We start from the raw sequence: 22,370 nt of genomic DNA, 5'->3' as shown, positions 1-22,370 counted from the left end.
ACTTTGTACTACTATGTATTTTGGAGCTTAATTTCTTTTTGGTCAAAAACATCTGGCGCATATAGTTTTATAAAGAAAAAAGTTACATTAACTAATTCAATACAATAGTACCTAATTGGAGCAAGTGACTAATATTTTGTTACTAAATTAAATTACCTATCTATCTTCTTCCCTGACCTAGTGTAATGGTTGCCGTCTTTAGTTCAAATTAATGAGGCTATAATAAAATAACATTCACTCCCGACTAAGAAAATATTTACATACGGCTTCCGGTGAATTTGCTAAAAAATGCTTGTATCGAAAACAATCGTTTCACATGCTGTGAAAATAGATTAGGTAAATGATTGTTACCTCGCCATAGCCAATGCCTGGCATTAACATACCTTTAAAATATTCCTATACTAAGTACTTATCATGTAGTATCCCATTGAACTTATATTAGTATGGTGAAGTGAAAAAAGAACTTCACCAAATAATATTTATTTTCTGAGCTTTCTGGTTACCGTAATCGTTAATTTATGTGTGTGTTTATTGGGTCAGTTAAAATAGTTAATTACATAAATGTTGTTATTTTTTTTATTTTGTTATTATCGCCGCGTCTTTACTGTGAGATAATGTTTAATGTACCTACCATACAGTTGGTATGTAATGTACAATAAAGTATAAATAAATGAATAAATAAAATCCCACTCTAAAGTCTAAGATTTTTGTAAATCCCCACCGTATTGTAAATACAATACCGTGAGGATTTTTCAAAAATCTTAGACTGCCCACTCCCCAAAGAACTTCAATAATATTACTCGTATAAATGAACTGCTCCTTCTTTCCAGGATGCCGGCGCTGCGGCTCCTGGGGCGCAAGTGGCTGGCAGCCTCCGACGACCTCGTGTTCCCCAGTATCTTCGAGCTGCTCTTCAGATTCGTTTGGTAAATAATAGATTAATTTAAAAAAATCAGTAGATAGATTTTTTTGATAAAACACACTAGAAAAAAGAGAAGTTAAAGTATAAAATGTAAATCTAATCACATCTCAACGTGTTAAATATGGGTCCACCGGACCACCCGTCGGTTTAGTATTGGCTAAATAGTAAAAACAAACATAAAACGCACAGACGAATGGAGAAACTCATCCCACTTTTCATATTACTTAAAAAAATACTATTTTATAACAAAAATATGTAGATACGTAAGACGGAGATTGCCGTCCTGAAATATGTAAATAAGCGGGCTTCGGCGAGATTTCAAGGAAAGCCTCGCAAAAAATATACCTAGTGCCACACAGATTTAATTTATGCCGCCCCTTAGGTGTCGGCAGGGGTAGATAGTCCTGAATATTACCTTCATTACGTATTTTGAGAGGGCCAATTTAGGTCCTAGATTTTATCATACTATGATAAAATCAAGGACTTTAATTGGAAAAATTAAAATGTCTAAAAATATTATTTCTCGCATCCTAACGGTCCAAAAACTGTTTTATTAATTCGTAGACACAAGTATCATCATTAGATGTTGGTTTGAAGTTCAATGTCCTATTCAGCATAAAATCTAGAGGTAAATGAATAGTTACGAAATAACTTTTATAAACCTCGTCTAGCGACCGAAGGCTTGGAAAAGCTTATTATACATTTTGAATCATATAATAATTATATAATTCTGTCTGTAGCCCTGCGCCCCTAACATAATAGATAATATTCTGAGAAAATGTTCCCGTGAGCGGAGATCATTAGTCTGGCGGGAATCTATAAATACCCTGTCGACTATACAATACTGTTCGATACCGAAGGGTTGGGAAAGTCTCGGGCTATATTATTATTCTGCTTTTATTAGATCAAGGAAAACATTTCACAGTTGCGAGGCTTTCCTTTTAATAGTGGATTTTTTTACAAGTACAATATATACTTATATGATACCGTATTTAAAAACATATTTTTTTTAAAAGAATGTAATGATATTTGGGAGGACGCTTAAATAGTTAAAGTATTTAAGCGTCCTCCCAAAAAATCATTTTGTCTCATTACAGAATTTATTTGAAAAGATTCATCTTCCTGTTGTCGATTTTAATAAAGCCTTATAATGTAGTACTGAATGGACACCTGTCTTTGATCTAAAGGCGTGAACACCTGATGACATCGCGGGCCTTCAGCGGCTCATAAAATTAAATCATAAAGGCAAACGAACAGGATTTCAGACCCTGTCCCTCAGGGGTTCAAGAACGTTCTTAATTGTTGTTATTTATATACTTTTACCGCAAAATTTCCATAAATAATTAAACTTAACGTTTAAATTACTAAAGTTTTCTTGGAGATTTACAGGATAAAAAGCAGTATATTACTTCAAGGTCTACTTCACATGAAATGATTTCAGAATTTTTTTCAGTTAATCCGTTACATACAAATCCGTTATAACAAAATCTTTTTTTCAAAATACTATGGTATAATACAGTTGGGTTTAAACATGCATGTAAATATAAATTCCCTAACAAAAAATTATATCTCAAACTTTTATTCAAACTTATATAGACCAGTTGAATTTGTCTTACAAACTAGGCCAGAGGCCACCCTATATCACGAAAAATCCCAACTCAAAAACACAATCATGTTTTACTCTTAAAAATTCTGTGGTAAAAGCTAGAATTTTCAAACAAATACTGCATCTTATTTCGGTGTTTCAATAATAAAGACGATTGCCAGAAGCCAGGGGTGAGCAGGCTGTCCAATCAGGGCACTTCACTTGTTGCTAGTACATTAATATGAATGAGCTTTCTCCGTTCGGCTGCCAGCGGATGCTTTCAGCGACCTTCGGGCACAGTTTGATTGCTCCATAATGGCTTTTAAATTGTCTACTGTATCGATTTGATTGCCTCCATTACTGCCTATTGCGAATATTGCTTATAATTACAATCGGACGTTTTTGTTGTAATTGGTCGTGACGTAAGTCACGAATGACAACAACATGGGAAGAACTACAATTTAGTTGGTTCAAAATAGTTACTTTTAAATAAAGTACTTAAACTTCTTATCTTTATACGTCTTAATTTTACAGAATCTATGTGATATCACCCGGGTAAACCAAGTAGATTTAACATTTATTCATTTCAAGTTTCCATTTCCAAAAGCCTGGTGAAAGCATAGGTGAAATAATTCGACTTAAATGGTGGACCTTATTATGTGTTGTGACTGCATTCATGTTGTGAATACATGCGAATTTTTTTATAAGATAATATTGTTTTATAACTATTACTCATAAATATGTGATGAAATATAAATAACTTTACCTAGAAATACAGCAAACGAAGTTCACAACAACGCAACATCAAGATAATGTAAATGCATTAGATTTCTTAAGGCAAAAATCACATTATTACGACGGAGAAAGCAATGTAATTGTTGACAAACAAGAGTGTTCCATCTCATCTCTTTTAATATTCATACAGATTTTTTATTTACATACATATTTCTTGGTTATATTATGAGAGTAAAAAACCTTGAACTTATTATATCAAAAGAATTGTGTGGAAACAGAATACCTTTTCAGTTCATTACTTAGGTATTTTCTAAGGATGAATTATCATTTTGAACTTAACTGACCCTTCTTTTATTTTCTGGCTCTTTTATTCTTCTCCTAACAAAAAATATTCCTGGTTGGTAAGCCGCATTTTTTTTCTCGGAAAATACAATATATCGTACTTTTACTATCGTCGGCCATGTTCTGACAGAGTAGAATACGAACACATTCTCCTTCTGTGAACGTGTTACAACTTAATACATTTGATGGCCAATAAATCTTCAAGGCGGAGTAAGTACAGCTGATACACCCGACTTAAAACTTTGCCAAAACATTACACCGCATGTAAAACATGTTGTTGGCAAAGATGCTCCAAGAACTTGCATGCTGCCTTTTCCAGTTCCCATTTATAAAAATAATATGAATTGAATCGGGGCAACAATAAAATAAAAAAATATGGAATTATACCTTTCGTCTTCAGTCACTTGCGCCACTTCTAAAATTATTTTCACGACATTGGCTGGCTATGTTTTATGTTGTGGGGAAGGCCTAGACGAACATTATTTCAATTCATACTCTAAATCAATGAGCTAACTAGGAGTAACTTATGAATGTGGATAAAGCGAAAGAGGTATGCAACTGAAAGATTTGAATGTACTCGTACATACTTTTATGTTACATACATTTAAATCACGCCTCTTTCCCGTAATCCCGTTAATTTCTGTTAACGCCGGAATTTTGGGAAACTGTCCCTTAGCGCTCGCTTACACTCCTCAAATAACCTATATGTCAAATTTCAGCTTCCTCCGCTCAGTAGTTTCGTCTATACTTTGTCTGTCACTCAGCAGCAGAATGGTTATTATTATATTGGTATATTATATTGCTGGTTTTATAGATTGATTAATGATGTTTTATTCTTCCCAGGCTGGTGCTAATAGCGTTGGTGGTAGAAGTCTTATTCCCTATCACGTGGCAATGTCAGACGGAGGGGTGGCACGGCGGGGCTTTCGTCCGGCTATACCTGTGCGGCACCTTGGCGCTGCAGGCCGTGCTGATGCTGCTCCTGGCAGCCCTGGCGCAGCAGTCGGCCAGGGGAACCATCACGGATGTCGATAAGAGGAGATTTGTGTCGCCGTTACTACTGCTCAAGTGAGTGAACATGATTCTTTTTTTTGATGTGGGTTAACGTTCCATTTTATTTTTATTGGTGTTACATATTAACGATACTAGTATCATTATTTTACGAAATAAGGAAAACACATGAGTTCCGTCAAATTTCTTCTCTTTTTCCATAACTCAGATGTTTTTCACAGAGATCAGACAGATTCGTGTAAAATACTGACTTGATGATTGAAAAAAAAATCCTGTATCGTAAGCATTGCGGCTCCTCTTGCGGGAAGACACGACCGGATTACGCCAGGAAGACAACCACTACTAATAGATCTACCATTGTTGTCCCAATAATATAACGCTTTTGTCACTTTATTTTGAATTTCCTATACACAGAGGTACTACTTTATTTGCGGTTCAAGGCCATCAAAATTTAAATTCGTTCGTCGAAACTGTAAACAATCAATTATGAATTGGAATTAAGTAAAAACAAATAAATAGAACGAGCGCTCGATTGTCGGTCTGTTTGTCCATCCGCTTCGAATGTATAATTAATTGAAAGCAAATATTTAATTTTCCATTGTCCGCAGGGTGCTGCTGGTGTTGCCAGAATTAGCCTTGAATATAATGGGCACTATGTGGATGTTTTGTGACGTCATAAAATGCACCGTTAAGGATAGTTTCTCTAGCATAGTAATACAAAGTAAGTATAACAATTCAGTTTTGAATGTATCGCAAATAACAATAGTACTTGTATATATGTAAAGTATATACTATTTCTTGTAACTGTGTTAATTTCTGTGCAAAAAAAGATATTACAAACAAACAAACAATACAGATTATAATAGGTAAATTTCTCATAGGGGTAGACAGAAACTTTAGATTACCAAACAGCTAGGAGACAAAATATCTATGTCACTTCCTTCTTCCTTTCATGCATTGCCGGCAATTAACTTTAAAATAATTTCCATACATATAGTGAGACTACGGGATTGTACTGCTAAGTGCTAATAAAACTTGTCTTTGTGTCATCGCATTCATGCCGTAATGATTTATTTATATCTCTACAAGTACATTAGAAAATATTATGGCTTAATTACAATATGAAAGAATGAAGGATTATGTCAAGATATAGTAATTATGTACCTACTAATAATTGCTATCTCACCATATTATTACAAAGAGCTTCATATGAAAGCCAAATTATACCATTTATACATAACATTTTTATAATGCCCGGTTTGTAAATTCAACCAAAATAGATAAAAACACGTAATGCGCATACTTCCCTTATTCATATAAAACTTTGTATCTAGTCTAGAGTTATGTACCCTAACTTTAATAAATTTAGCAAAGAAGCGCCAGCATAACTAAAACATCTTCCTTTAATGTTCACGATAACATACTCACCTCTCTGGAGAAGAGTGGTGCCAGTTTGATCAAGCCCATCGTGGTTACACACATCCAGTTACTCAAATGTGCAGATTTCTTCACGACGTTGACCGTAACAGCATCTGTTAGCACTCAAACTAAATTAAACCCCCAGTGTAACGAAAACGTACCTTTTTAATTATCTAAAACGCAAACATGTAACCCTGATGCAACACGGCACATGCAGTTACACGTGGCGGGGCGGACGTATTATCCTACCATTTACATAAGGACGTATATCCTTCCACGTGTACTTACCGAACGTGTAACAGCCACCCTTGCAATTAGGGTTACCAGGCGTCAGGCTTAAGATGGAAATAGTCAGGCTTCTTATTTTCTGATTGAAATTTACGGTCTTCAGCCTGTCCGGCTTTTTAGGCTCCTTTTATATCGGGGATTAAAAGCGCCCTCGTATATGAAATTTCACCCTTAAACCACACTTGGAACCTACATGCCAAATTTCAAGTCCCTAGACGCTACGGTTCGATCTGTACGTTAACTGTCAATCAATCACTTAGTAACAGAAGAGTTTTATACAGGTCGAGACTTACGAGCGCCAATGGTTTACACTAAATACGATTTCGATCTATAAAGAATTTTTCGTAGTACGTACAAAAAATACATCTTAATTTCAGTTTTAACTAAATATGTAATATATTAAATGTGTGAAACAAAATGCCGGGCGTCCGGCCTTGTTACCTATATGTTAGGCCAAACTTGCAAGTCTGTCCGGCCATTTGGTGTGGCGCTCTGGCAACCCTACTGCAAAGTAATAGCGTCTAAGGCCACGTTATTCGATCAACGGAATTTAGTTTGCGTGTTGATATTGGTATCGATTTTTTTATGATCAGTTATGACCAATTTCAATGAAATGCTCGTTTTAGGAAAATTTTGGTCGTTTTTTATAGACAGATAAGGTATAAATTATTGATTTAATAAGAACAGTACGTACAGAAATGTAAAAAACTGACCAAAAAAACTTACCTGTCAAGTATGTATCACTTTAACTAAGCGAAACCTAGGCTTTGAAATCAATTGCTGAGACTGCAATAATGCAAAAGGAAGATTATTTGCAGTAGGTCAAGGCCTCAAAGGTTGCATGTTATATCTTTTGAGGCGTTGAATTATTCCTCCAGGTATTTTTTCTAGTGACTCGCCAATTCGACAAATATTACAAAAAGCCTTATAAAATAGTAATTAAGATTAGTAAGAATTAACTTTACCTTGATTCCTTCGTTGACTTACTATATATTATTTATACAGGTATAGTCCTTTTCAATTGGGTGCAACTGGGGCTGACCCTGCTGGGACTGTTCATGGTGTTCGACCCCCTGGGCTCAGTGCGGTACGGGGACATGCAAGACACCCCCAACCAGGTCCGCCACCATCGGAAGGTCACTGGGCTATGGTCGAGGCGGTTCAGGTGGGCCTTCTGCTGGCTGAAGAAGGACGAGCATGGAAAAGAGGCATTCCAACAGGTTGCTGGTAAGTATTCGAGTATTTTGCACCTAACAGTTTAGTGCCGTGTGGTTCCTGGCACCAATACATAAAATGGACCACTCCATCTCTTTCCAATGGATGTTGTAAAAGGTAACTAAGGTATAGGCTTACAAACTTGCGATTCTCTTTTAGGCGATGGGCTAGCAATCTGTCACTATTTGAATCTCAATTCTATCATAAAGCCAAATAGCTGAAGTGGCCATTCAGTCTTTTCAAGACTGCATTCAGTCTTTTCAAGACTGTTGACTCTGTCTACCCCGCAAGGGATATAGACGTGACCATATGTATGTTTGTATGTATCCCTCTATTGAGCTTTTGCTCCTTTACCTTATAACCTAATTACTACGAGTATAGCTATGTTTCCAAAGATAAACAAAAAGAAAATAAAATACCAACCTAAATAAACCAATTTACGATGAAAACTTAAACTACGTACCTACGTACATACCCCTGCTATTTATTTTTTCAATATTTTCAATTTAATATGTATGTATGCAGTTATTAAAACCTCTCATGATAAAATCTTTGAAACATACATACATACATACATAAAATCACGCCTCTTTCCCGGAGGGGTAGGCAGAGACTTCCTCTTTCCACTTGCCACGATCTCTGCATATTTCCTTTGCTTCATCCACATTCATAACTCTCTTCATGCAAGCTCGGCGGTTTCGGGTACTTTTGACCTGACCCTTTACCAGGACGTCCTTAATTTGATCAAGATAGTATGTTCGTCTAGGTCTTCCCACTCCGATCTTTGAAACATGCCTAGTAAATAAGCTATAGTTAAAACAAGTTTGAGCTACACATGTTGCTAAAGATAAATGATTTCTTAATTATCTATTACAATCATGGGTGTATTACATGATTATGGACAGAAATTTTCTAGGACTTTTCCTTAAAATAGACGAGCTTAGTTTTCCTACAGACTTTTTCCGCTTTACCAGTAGCCCCTTTACTCGTACTTCACGTTGTATACAATTATATTAGGACTTATTCTAGAAAAGCTTTTTAGGGACATAATCTAAAATGTTGTTTATAACAAAAAACATTTCTAGAATCTTTGATTTCAATTGAATTCAATTACCCGAATTCGCTCGGTTTTATATAAAAAGAATTAGTAAATAAAAGAGTAGTTATGTTTACAAAACTGGACAATAAAAATTCTGTTTACCTTGGTTATAAATGTTATAATTGAACCGAAGACGAGAACAACAATTTCTTTAGGATGTTTTCTTTATCCCACCAACTAGATATAAATAGCTATTGTTTTGTTTTGTCAACAACAACAAACAATTCTCTAATATTTCAATGAAAAATTGTGTTCACATCGAATGATCTGTTTAAACAAATTGCTTCTATTATGAATGCAGACATAAAAATGTGTTATTATGGAAAACCATCAGTATAATTAGTTTTCGATTGTCGGTTCAATTGACATTTTAATACCTACACGTAATCATTCAGCTCGCATCGCACTACAAACGCGTTTTATGCAAATCCATCAGTTAAATTAGTTCAGGGATTAGCCCTTTAGTTGACATTTTATACCTACACATAAAATTTCTTTCAGCATTGCTCAGCGCGCTCTTCCGTTCGACAGACCTGGTACCATCAGACGTGGTGGCCGGCTGTGTTCTACTCAGGGTGCGACAGAAGCGAGAGACGAGAGAAATGCGTCGAATACAGATGCTGAACGACGAAGAACCCATTTACACTACAGACGTGAACAAGATATTTTCAGAAACCCCTCCCTGGATGAACTTAGAGGATGCTTTACATTACCTGAGACTGTCTATAGCGGCGTACGGCTGGCCTTACGTGTTGTACCGGCATTGTTTCACGGGATTCTGCAAGTTGGCGCGTCATCTTACATGCTGCTGTTGTAGGTACGTAGATATGCACGAGATATCTATAAACCGTTATATAAGTACATTATTCCTTACGTGATAGACAGTGCTAATAGTCCTAAGACACGATAGACATGTTTAGCTGGATAATAAAGTGAATTAAGATACAGAGGACGGAATGCATTGTAGCAGGATGCAAGGCCATCGCTTAACAGAAACATTTATCCCAAACTAAGCTTCTTTTTGTTTTCAAGATACTTATTTCATTTTTGTTTAATGAAACCAAACAGAATTGTATCAATGGCATACTTATTACATTTCTGGAGTACTATTTGTTTGCTAATAGGTTTAAATAAACAACGCTAACCAGAAAATACTTAATTATTTGAAAGTTGTAAAGTCCTTTTGGGACTATTGGCTATCCTGCAATTGATAAAGACATGATTATATATACCTATGCATGTACATTGTACATGTATGTTATAAACAAATACCTAGCCTACAAATAACAAAGCAATAAATTACCTCTTGTAGGGTTACTAAACATTAGATACGATATTTATTTTGACATGATCATAGGTTGTATGAAGATGAAATTTGTTTAATACAATCATAAACATAATGGACTTACATCGCAGAGCACAGACGCTCTTTGACCTTTCACAGCGGAATCCTTCGACTCGTGAGCTTGCTTAAACTAAGTTACGCCGACTAACAGGCAAACTAAATCTAGTTAACTGAAAACTTATACCTCAATTTGTATCTCACCATTACCTAGATGATACGGTTTTTACCATTAGTTGCATCATTTTGGACATAAAATGGTAACCCTGGTAGACTAGTAAATAAAAAAACTTAACAAATAAATCTATCATCGCATGGCAAATAAATTTGACACGGTAGTCTAATTTCACCAGTGTATTTTAGTTACTAAACTACTTTTGACTAGAAACCTTTTCGAAACGTTATAAGCCTTTTTTGGAACTATAAATAAACCTTTGTTACCACAAACATTTAATAAACCAAAACATACAACAGATCCAAATAAAACGGTTCCGCTGAAACACATTGTCTCTTAACTCATTCCATTGTTTTGTTTTTGATCAACAGACCGAAAAACTCAATAGTAACCGAGGACAACTGCTGCATGTGCAATTTCGCTGGCGTCAAATACATGTCCAACTTAGCCGCTGATGACATCATCTTCGCTTCGTTCAACAACCGAGTTTTTGAGGTTTGTTTTAATATTGGGCCATTTTGAAATTGGAGCAGCCGGCTTGTTTTGAAATCGAATGTAATATGACGTCAGTAGCGGTTCGTTTCCATGAATAGAGTGAATCATTTTATGTTTTTGTATTCGCTTGTTGCTGCCTAATCAAGAATTTTTCGTTGATTGTACACATAACTGCAAGAGTTACACACTTTTTTCTAGATTGTTGCCCACCATTGTCTCTGCACTGTTTTAAGATTTGATCTCCTTCATTTAATAAAAAAATGAGTCACTTAATATTATTTAAAATCTTCTTTATAAGTTCCTTCCTATAGATATTTATGTGTTTGCAGCTTCCCTTCTGTGTGATAGCAGACCATGAGCGTGAGAGCATCGTCGTTGCTGTGCGTGGCTCTATTTCCTTGCGAGATATCTTTACGGACTTCACTGCCGGGTCTGAGAGATTTGAAGCTGATGGTATGTTACTCATATATTAAATTATATATAGTAAGTATTAGTTTTCCTTTGGTGGCTTTTGGTGCAATATATATATATATATATATATATATATAACAAAAATGAGAGTAATATACTACTCTGTCAAGAAAGTAGCAGGAAAAGATCAATAATACACAAACTGTTAGTTATTCATCCAAATTTATTTTATCACCTTCAAAATATGCTCCTTTAGAAACGATACACTTACGCCAACGAATAATCCAATCATCAAAACATTTATTAAACGCTGTTTCCGGAATTGAGGTCAGTTCTCGCCGCGAATTCTCTTTTATGTCTTCTACCGATTGAAAACGGGTGCCACGAAGTGGTAATTTGAGTAATTTGAGATGACAGAATTGAGAGGAATGAGTGATTTAAGATTTAGAAAGGTTTATCCTGACACAAGCACTCGAATCCTCATATAAGGATTTCACTGCTCGTATTAAGAGACTGCTCACCTCATGCATAGAAAGTGCTAACTACAATTCATTTCTCTCAACTCTGTCATACAATATAAAAATTAAACAATCTTAAATTTATAAAAAGTATGAAGATCTACTTGTTATTACAAGACAAACTATCGTGGCACTTTGAGTTACAAAGGCAACCATTTTTCTTGCAGAGACACCTTTTTGACCTTGGTCGGAACAGTTTTAATTGGCTCTCTTCGGAAAAACGCGTGTTGTCTAGTAAGAACTTGTTTTAACTGATATTTAATTTTGAGCATTAATTAATTCTAGTTTTAACAAAGGCATTTAGTAAAAACTAGTTCTAACTAGGGAAAACGCGTTCTATCTGAAAACTAGTTTTAACTGTAACATATATATATATATATATATATATCTTACTCAGGGTTTGTCTATGTTATTCTCTATCTTTGTTTTCTTTTCTAGATATTCTTTGCCAATATTCAATCTATATTATAATTTCATTTTAATAATATCTTACCCGGCAAAAATCTTTTTAATTTCTGTGCCAGGTTTTTAATGAATGTGAAATCGAGCAAAACTTTTACAGGTCTACCAGAAAACACAGCGGCGCATAAAGGAATGGCTATGGGTGCAGCAAAGATGCTCAAGCGACTTTTGCCAGTTCTAGATCGCGCCTTTCAGCAATTTTCCAACTATGATCTAATATTAACAGGTACTTATATTAAGTATGGTTTACATATATTTAAAAAAAATAACTCAGTGTTGTTTCATTTTCAAAAACTATGTTATTTATTTCAGGTCATAGTCTTGGTGCAGGAGTTGCTGTGTTAGTAGCGCTAAAATTAAGGCCAAGATATCCACATCTCAAAGTTTTTGCATTCTCTACACCAGGTACGACACATCATTTAACTTTCTATAACAAATATAATTCATGGTTTTCTACAACCCACACTACTGCCTAGCTGTGGGTTGTAATAAGATTCCTTATATTTGTGGCATTATTATCTGTACTAAAAAATTGCTATCTCCATTCGTTAAGGATATTTATTTCAATAACTCATACATCGAATTTAGAATACCTAATTTAAATACATTCCTATTACCATACTGATATAAATTTTGGTCCTCAATTTCTATTATTACTTTTAGCGGGATTAATAAGCCGCGAGGCAGCTCGTTATACAGAGAGCTTCGTGCTAACAGTGGGTGTTGGCGATGACCTGGTGATGCGACTTAGTGTTCACAGCATCGAGAACCTTAGGACGAAGGTCATTCAGACCATACACGCGACTAAACTACCAAAGGTAAGTACAACTTAAAACCAGGTTGATAGTGTACCACAAGGGTTTCAATTTGGCCCACTACTGATTATTTTCAAAATATTAATGAAATAATTATAAGGGCACAAATTTTAAAATGTATTTGTAACAAAATATGCATATGTAACAAACTCTTCTTTATAAGTTCATTGAGCATTTTAAATAAGTGAAGGGTTTCTGAAACGCGACCAAGCAAAAAAATATCAAAAAGTAGATACTTTCTTTACACAGATGAAAACATGCAATTTCGAAATAAATGAGTAACGTAATTTGTCACTCTTCTTTCCAGTACCGGATTATGCTTAACGGCTTCGGCTACGCGTTGTTCGGAGTGCCAGCTCGCGATCTAGAATCAACATGGCGGCGGCCCGAGGAGCTGGAGGCGAACCAATCGGACGACTCCACGGAAACGCTGCTGGTGCAGAGCGTCTCCACCGTGAGTGCTGTCAGTTGAGCCCTCTCTATCAGGTGTCCTGTGTGCTGTGTCGACGCTTCGCTATTCCAGCTATCCTCTAAGCCACATATCTCATCTTATTAAGAAACAACAATATTTTCATGTATATTAATTTGGATTAGGGTTAAAGTCTTACATTTTATTCTTATCGTTTCAAGTAGTCTGGGAAATCTGTATTCTGGAGGCGATATAAATTACCAATTTAAAACAATTATCAGAATGTACTTATCTTTGCTCAACATTGTATGCTGTCAAACGTGTGTTTTATAGCACTTACCTATTTGTTTTCTAGCACTGCATTTGGATAGTGTTCAACGTTGAGTTTATGAAAACCTTAGAGAATAGCGTTACTGGATTGCTTTGTTTTATTTTTATAACATTTATCATATTATTGCTTATATATATTTCGTATTGATTTTTATATGATGATATTCATCACCATTTTTACTGTATTCATTGAAATATTACATAACCTAAGATCTAAGTTTAAATTTAAATTTTCGATTGATGCATCCTGAATGATTTATTTATCAAATTATTCGAGTAATTCATCAAGTTATATGATAATTTTATTAGAAATACCTGGCTTAGTTATTGAGTACTATTAGTACTCTATATCTATCTATTAGTACTCTCCAGATGTTTTCATATTCCTGAGAGCAGCACTCATCTTCCTTTTATACTGGGAGGTAAGTTATAGTGTTATTTTTATGTATTTATGTTTAGGTAAATTTATTTATTTATGATTAATGTATTGGTTGCAGTTGCTTGTAGTAAATAGTATTAGTTTAAAATTAATTAGACCAAAGATTAGATGGAGAGGTATGTTGTTTATGAGTATGTTGGTTTAATTTAAAGACTCGATCGGTGGTTAATTTATGCATTTAATCATGGCTCTGCATAAAACCGAAAAGCTTCCTTTGAGTTTTAAAATTAGAAAACCTGGCCACTGAATACTTTTAAAAATGTAAAGTTAAAAGCTGAACTAAATGAACCTGAACTTCAATCTCATCAGTTGTAATAAAGCGGTCAAAATTTGCCTTTAAATTAAATTTATTGTGTTATTATTGTCACGACTAGATTGTAGTGATAGCCAGACTAGACTAGACATTAGTGATCAAATAGCTTAAAAATAATTTTATATAGTGTAAGAGAAGTATTGAAAGTTACCAAGCCAAATGAGAAGATTATTATGTTAGGTGATTTTAATGGATGGGTGGGTGTAAAGCGTGATGGATATGAAAAGGTGCTTGGTGCGTTTGGTGACGAAAAGGTGAATGATAATGGAAGAAGTGTATTAGAAATTTGTCTAGAGTGGGATCTTTTTGTGTCGAACTCAATGTTTCAACATAAAGAGATCCACACCTACACAAGAGTGGAAGGTATTTTAAAAAGTATGATAGACTTTGTGATTGTAGATGAAAGATTGAAGAACAAAGTGCTGGATACCCGTGCATATCGCGGTGCTGGCATTGACTCGGACCATTTACTGGTGATATCCCGGATAAGGGGTATCTTCAATCGCTGGCGGCACAGGGTAAGGGAGCAAACCAGCGCTTTGGAAAGAGTAAAAGTAGAAAATTTGCAAGATATGGATGTAGGTAAGAAGTATATTAATAGACTGAAGGATGAATTTGAAGATTTAGAGGAAATGAGCGATATTGAAGATGGATGGAAGGAATTTAAAGAAAGAATTGTGAAAGTAGCTGTTGAAGTGTGTGGTGTAAGTAGAAGAAGGAAAGGAAAAAATCACAAAAATGCGTGGATGAGTAAAGATGTGCAAGAACTTGTGCGATTAAAGAAGAAAGCATGGCTGGATTTGTTAGCAGCAAAAGCTAACTTAAGAATGCAAGAGGTTATAGATGAAGATGTGAATGAAGCACGTAAGGAATATAAGAAAATGAAAGATTTGGTTAAGAAAGCTGTGATTAGAAAGAAAGAAGAGTATAAAGAGGATTTTGATAAAAGGCTATCAGAAGACTTTCAGTCAAATCTGAAAGTATTCTGGAAATCCGTAAGGTCAGCCCGAGGAAATACTATAACCAGAGAGCTGACTAGGATCAGATGCCAGGATGGTAGCGTTGTGAAAGGAGAAGAATGTGTACTAAAGATATGGAAGGACTATTTTGAAAGTTTATTTGAAAAAAAGGAAGGAAATAAGAAAGATTTCTGCTATAGCGAAGAAAAAGAGAATGAGATGGAAGGCGAAATTGAAATGTTCGAAATTGTGGAAGCACTTAAGAGTATGAAAGCGGGAAAGGCTGCTGGGTGTGATAGAGTGTCGGTCGAGATGCTTAAAGCAGGAAAAGGCGTAGTAGCTAGTCAGTTGTACTGCCTTTTCAATTTGTGTTGGAGAAGTGGCCGAGTACCAAAAGATTGGTGTAAGGCTGTTATCGTGCCACTTTACAAAGGAAAAGGGTCACAGCTGGACTGCAAAAATTATCGTGGTATAAGCCTGCTTAGCGTCGTCGGCAAATTGTATGCTAAGGTATTGATTAATAGAGTCAGGAATGAAACTGATGACAAAATATGGGATGCTCAAGCGGGATTTCGAAAGGGAATGGGATGTACCGATCAGGTCTTTTCCTTGCGGTGCATAGCCGAAAAGTTTTTGGCCAAGAGTCAAAAAGTCTATTGCACATTCGTAGATCTGGAAAAGGCCTATGACAGAGTTGAGAGGAATGAATTGTGGTCAGCACTTTCTATGCATGGGGTGAGCAGTCTCTTAATACGAGCACTGAAATCCTTATATGAGGATTCGAGTGCTTGTGTCAGGATAAACGGAGCGCACACTGAGTGGTTTAAGATTGAGAAAGGCGTTAGGCAAGGATGTGTTGCGTCACCGTGGCTGTTCAACCTATTTATGGATAGCTGTTTGACAGATTTGAAAGAGTCTAAAAGTGGATTAAGGATGAATGAGTTACTCGTCAAATGTCTGCTCTATGCCGACGATCAGGTTATACTGGCGTCATCAGCGGAGGAGTTACAGGAGATGGTAAACTGTATGCATGAAGCTTTAAAAGAGAAAGGAATGAAAGTGAACGTAAGTAAAACTAAAACACTGGTTTTTGAAATGGAGAAAGAAATGACAGCATGTAATATTTTGATTGCAGGAGAAAAAGTGGAGCAAGTGAAAGAGTTTGTATATCTAGGATCAAAGTTTACATCAGATGGCAAGTATGATAGTGATATTGAAAGGAGAGTGAACGCGGGGAACATGGTGAATGGAGCTTTGCATGCCTTTATGAGCAGTCAGAAACTATCCAAAAAGGCTCGACTGGCTGTGCACAGGGGCGTGTTGGTCCCGACATTAATGTATGGGAGTGAAAGTTGGGTATGGCAAAAGAAGCATGAAAGCAGAATAAATGCAGTGGAAATGAGAGCGTTAAGGAGTATGATGGGTGTGAAATTGAGTGACAGGATAAGGAACAGCGTGATAAGGGAGTGTTGTGATGTGAAAGAAGATGTAGTTACAGGAATAGAAAAGGGTATGTTAAGATGGTTCGGTCATGTGGAGAGGATGAATGAAAGCAGGTTGACTAAGCAGATATACAAGGAGAGTGTGGAGGGAAAGGTCGGAGTGGGAAGACCTAGACGAACGTATCTTGATCAAATTAAGGACGTCCTGGTAAAGGGTCAGGTCAAAAGTACCCGAAACCGCCGAGCTTGTATGAAGAGAGTTATGAATGTGGACGAAGCGAAAGAAGTATGCAGAGATCGTGGCAAGTGGAAAGAGGTAGTCTCTGCCTACCCCTCCGGGAAAGAGGCGTGATTTTATGTATGTATGTATGTATGTAATTTTATAAAATACAGACTCAATTTAAAAAAAATGCAATGATTTTTTATCTCTTTCAAATTCAAATGAAGGTGCCCCGGGTTTGCTTGCAGGAGGCAGCGCTAGTGTCGCGCAACGTGTTCGTGCGCAGGTTCTCCTCGGCGCGGCTGTTCACGGCGGGTCGTATCCTGCACATCGTTCGTCGCAAGCGCATGGGCATAGAAAAGTAAGTATAGTAATCAAGTTAATAAATACTAGATATTCCAATGAAAAAGGAATGCGCATATATACATTGATACAATTTAGTCTGTGGCGCAGTAGTAAAGCTGCATTGATCTCTAGAGACAATTAAAATTGGTTCATACTAAGTTTTCTATTCAATAAAAGATAATATTCTTTTACATCTTTTTATGACAGTGGTCTTATAATTATTTATTTTTTAATTGGTATATTTTTCAACATGTCTAAATAGCAATGAAGATGATGAAGAAAGGTAAATTTAGTTTATTTTAGTTAATTATTTTGTAAGTTACCGTTATGTACTTACACACAGTGAAATTGTTTAATTTGCTTAAACATAGGTAGATACACAGAATGTGGGTACCTATTGTAAGAGAGCTAAATTTTTTTTATTCATGTGAGGCAAAGGTATTAAACCTTCAAAAATGTGTTACAGGGTATAGAAGTTATATACATACTTTATTATTAAACGAGAAAATTAATATCTAACATATTTCATCATATTATTAGAATAAAAAAAATATAAGAGAAAAATATACTTAAGTGGCATGCAAACGAGTATTAAGTACCTACTTAATATAAATTAGTACTTAATATAAATTAATTTTCATTTCTTTTGGTCATTGGTATTGTTTAATATTTACAGGAAAGTACGAACGCAAGAGCCAACGTTTGAAATGCGATGGGCTTGTCCCGAGGACTTCATGGAACTGCAAGTTATGCCAAGAATGCTACTCGACCATCTTCCGGAAAACGTTCATCGGACCATACAGACCGTGATAGAAGAGAAACACACGTACAGGGTTCACGTCGTGTAAATCTTGTTGTAGATAAATAAATGTGATTCTGTGATGTGGTAATAAGTATAGAAGCATTTGCAATAAATATCACAGGACGCCACGCGACACAACGTAACTCGATACAACCATGTTCACTATGATGAAAATCAGGTCGCAGATTTGCACTTAGTACAAAATTCACGACCACATTTCGGATGTGTCATACCTATTCGCAACCACGCTGCGTTATATTGCAAATGCATTCTGAACATATGTTGGACTGCTAAACGTAACATAATATGGACATTAATTGTTACGAGTGTTTGGGATCAAGAAAAGTGGTGATAAAACTGGTTTAAAAAATAATACTGATAATTGACCTCTGTGTTTTGTGAATAAAAATCGGAACAATCATTTTTCTACATTAGTAGTTGTTCCCACGTGACCACGTGTTCTTGCCTTGTCTGAAGATACCTTACATGATGGATTTAAAAATAATTTGGAAGATAATTATTTCGACACCTTAAATTATAGAAATTATAATCCTGTGTACTTAAAATATTACTCTTATTGCATTAGCAAGGCAAGAAACATTCCTTCTTGGCCTAAGTAGTATATGTAGTCAATAACAATTTTGACCACTTTGTGATGATTTGTATGATTCATAAAAGGCATTTGTCCGAAAGAAATATTCACAGCATTTATTTTATAATATGTTATAGTTAAGTCAGCGATATGTATGTAAATATAAGTATTTTTTTAATGTAAAACAGCTTGTGACTAAGGTGTAAAAAAATTATTTAAAATGTAAGTATGCTTAAAAGCATATTATTGATTTTTTTCAAAGGAATTTATTTATGTTAGGTATTTGCTTTTAGAATATTATCGTTACTAGCTGTAGCAATATAGATTTTGTTTCATTATTTGCAATAAAAATTGTTTTTTTTTATTCATGACATTGCCACTGCATTGTTTCAATTAGCAATCTAGTTACCTATTTGACTGTATATAAACACTTATTTCTTCATTTCCAAGAAACTCGTTATTTAACACTCTAAAAGCGGTGTCAAATTAAATATGTAAGAAATTTATAATAAGAAATGTGAGAAGACTGTGATGATGTTAGAATGAATATTAAGTGAAAATGTTATGGATAACTTGAAGGAATAACGTATTGATTAAATTATTGAACTAATGTGAAAGATTTATCTTAAACAGAATAAACTAAAATATTACCTGGCCCAATAAAATCTCAATAATTTTAATATTCATATAAATGAGTCGTAGACTCGAAGAGGCTAATATTAATCTTTTCCGAAATCATTTTGTAGCTTAAATTTTTTCAGCACTACTAAAATTATGGACGAAACTATTTCAATTATTTGAATTTAGTAAAAAAAAACTTACCTTCCATTTTTCTTTAAAAAAAAAATTGAACATATCAAATATGTTAATTCGTTAAATAAAAAAAATTATGTATCTAGTATTACACGATTAAGGCACTTTACTAAATCCACGATAGTGCACGCATACCTAATGATAAAAGATATCTAACTGTTTATTTGATATAATATTGTTTTATTTGGTTTTATAATAATAATTTTATGAATGAGGTCGAAAGTATTTATGATTCAATGCTCAATGGAGGAAGCAATTTCTTTTTAATGTGTAATTAAAATCAATCAATCCTATCTGTCACTAAGTACAATAACTAGATTATTAAGTAGATCAGTTGTACCAGAGTCAATTAGATAGGTAGAAATATATGTAAATTACTGTAGCTTAAGTTAAACATGATACGAACAATTTGAATGAAATTAACTAGTGATAGTTAAAATAAAATGTCTATGGCTGTCAGATATATACATTCCAGATTATTATACACTCATGTAAATTGCCAAAAAATTAAGTTAAAGAAACAGACTTTATGAATTCACAGTAAGAGATTTTAATTGAAAAACTTTACAGTTATTAAAAACAGGGGATAAAAAAGGGTAGGTATTTTTAAATCGAAAATAACAATTAAGTTTTCTTTAATATGGCGGATGTTTATGTCTTCTAATATACCTAATTATAAAATTTTATGAATAAAATAAGTAAATGTCTATGCGGTAAATTAGAAATAATTTTGAAATACTTACCTTGGTAAACCGGGCTGAGCTTGTGATACAAAAAGGATCAAAACTTTTTAAATAACTTAGTACTGACATTACTATTAGATATACTACTATATTTTTCTGCCTGTTTATTCACTAATCACCAAGTATAGTCACAATTTTAATTTCTTAATGCAGTACAAAAATAATAATAACCGACAAAATTTAGGAATAACCTGTTATATTTTCTTATTAATTTCAGTTATTTTTACAGAAACCATGAAGCCACTATCATTAAATTATTTCAAAGATTCCTTATAGTCAGGAACAACCTGAATCTGTTTCGAACTTTGCTACATTATGATTTAATTGTACACAATGTATATCTACTAGCAAATTGAGTAATATTTTAAATAATAATATACATACCAATATATTTTACAAAAATATGTATACATTACATATTTTTAAATGCTCTTTTTCTTTTCTGTTAAAATTAGCATATTGTATTCGTTCGGAAAATTAAGAATTAGCAAATTTTAAAGGAAATAGTATCGATATCGTAAAGCAGAACGTATATTTCATTTTTATTTATGTTATGTATAGAGAGGAAATTCCTTTACTTATAACACAAAGTGTCAACTTAATTACCAAGTTTATACCAAAAAAATATTTTTTAGAAGTCCCTGAATCATTACATATACCTGTGTTAATCTCAACCCCACAATAATAAATATTCTACAAACCTATTGAAAGAAGCAAGTTTCTTATCAATTTGTTTGAAATATATAATATTATCTATACCACAATATAGGATGTTGTTATTTTTCTTTTATATTTATATGTGAGATGCGGATGCTATTTATACCTTATTTGACTTTTGTTATTTTTATACAGATTTATAGTTCTTGTGGCCACGAATCTCAATTTTTGATATTGGTCCAAGAGGATTACCTCAATGTATTGGCAACACCTGTGCTGTAATTGTAAACAATATTTAGAAAATATCTACTTAAATAGTTACCTACGTTATTCTTGTTGACCAATTCTTAAGTTAAAAGGAAGTAAATATATACTTATGAAAACCTACCAACCTACCAAATTAATCGTGTTAAAATATAACACAAAGATATTACAAAATTATTTGAGATTTTAATATTATATTTTACTTCGGACACACTTGATTGATGTATTTGACCTATTATTTCAATTTAAAATGGGATAAATAAGAAGTACCTATATTAAGCACTGTGAAAATACAACCGACAACTATATTTAAAAACACATAATTATAACTCGATATTGAAACACATACATATATTATTTAATAATTAGTAAAGAAAATAATACCTTTTCAATTTCAATCAACGTCTCAGGAACTATCGCCAACCCTATTTATTTTAACATTATCATTATGAGTTTGTTCATTTCATAAGGGAACATAAATCAGTCAATAATGATTATCAATGTAATCTAAATTGAAAATGTAATTATAAGCTTTAAAATGATTTGGACGATATCATCAAGCGGTATTGAAACCATACGAATCGTAATAATAAAAACCAAATTTTATGGTTGAACCCCATTGATTGGTTGTACTTACACTTGCTAGAATTGGTTATTATATTATTCATATTAAATTAATTTATGTGGACTATAAACATTCAATTTGATTACACAAACTTTCATGCTTTTTCATAATTAATACATTAGCATAAATAGTAAATTATAATTTGTCGTGCTTTTACTAAGCCCCATCCAAAAAAATCAATTCTTGAACCCTGAACCATGTAAACTACTTACAAATCATTTACTAATAATATTATTAAGATTATTTTTATGATGCAGTTTCAAATTTTATATTTGTTTGTATATTCAAGTATTAGAAGAACTGAGGTTCTTTTCACTTGTACCCTAAATTAGGGCTTTATAATCTCTTTCACTATGTAGTTTAATAGGGATAGCCAATGTTTTGTGTTGGGTTTGTGTTAATTTATAATAAAATTTATTTTAAGTAATTTAATGTGTTTCATTTACCTACCCAACTCCTTTATCCATGCAACATAAATTACATTTATTTTTTTGTTTTTAAATAACTACAATAAATAATAAATAAATATGTACCTACGGGACAGATTGCACACGTGTTACGAGACTTAACTATATATATTTTA

General features: G+C 33.9%; 1 protein-coding gene across 4 annotated transcripts in view; it reads left to right on the top strand.

The window, feature by feature from the left end:
* Positions 1-22,178, top strand: part of LOC106139076 (diacylglycerol lipase-beta) — a 52,502-nt gene extending 30,324 nt beyond the window's left edge. For 2 of the 4 annotated variants that reach the window (XM_013340426.2, XM_013340424.2), the window contains exons 2-14: positions 831-926; positions 4,428-4,652; positions 5,204-5,316; positions 7,308-7,529; positions 9,118-9,433; positions 10,505-10,628; positions 10,958-11,081; positions 12,120-12,245; positions 12,332-12,424; positions 12,683-12,837; positions 13,142-13,297; positions 17,195-17,307; positions 17,968-22,178. In XM_013340426.2, the coding sequence (XP_013195880.1) occupies positions 832-926; positions 4,428-4,652; positions 5,204-5,316; positions 7,308-7,529; positions 9,118-9,433; positions 10,505-10,628; positions 10,958-11,081; positions 12,120-12,245; positions 12,332-12,424; positions 12,683-12,837; positions 13,142-13,297; positions 17,195-17,307; positions 17,968-18,139 (2,034 nt within the window). In that variant the 5' untranslated portion in view covers position 831 and the 3' untranslated portion in view covers positions 18,140-22,178. Of the gene's footprint in view, positions 1-830; positions 927-4,427; positions 4,653-5,203; positions 5,317-7,307; positions 7,530-9,117; positions 9,434-10,504; positions 10,629-10,957; positions 11,082-12,119; positions 12,246-12,331; positions 12,425-12,682; positions 12,838-13,141; positions 13,996-17,194; positions 17,308-17,967 lie in introns of those variants that run through there. The other 2 variants (XM_013340427.2, XR_009656907.1) reach the window with 2 other exon arrangements.
* Positions 22,179-22,370: the final 192 nt, after the last annotated feature.

This window comes from Amyelois transitella, chromosome 5, assembly GCF_032362555.1.
Source record: "Amyelois transitella isolate CPQ chromosome 5, ilAmyTran1.1, whole genome shotgun sequence".
Taxonomy (NCBI): domain Eukaryota; kingdom Metazoa; phylum Arthropoda; class Insecta; order Lepidoptera; family Pyralidae; genus Amyelois; species Amyelois transitella.
This window is presented reverse-complemented; position numbering and strand designations above follow the sequence as displayed.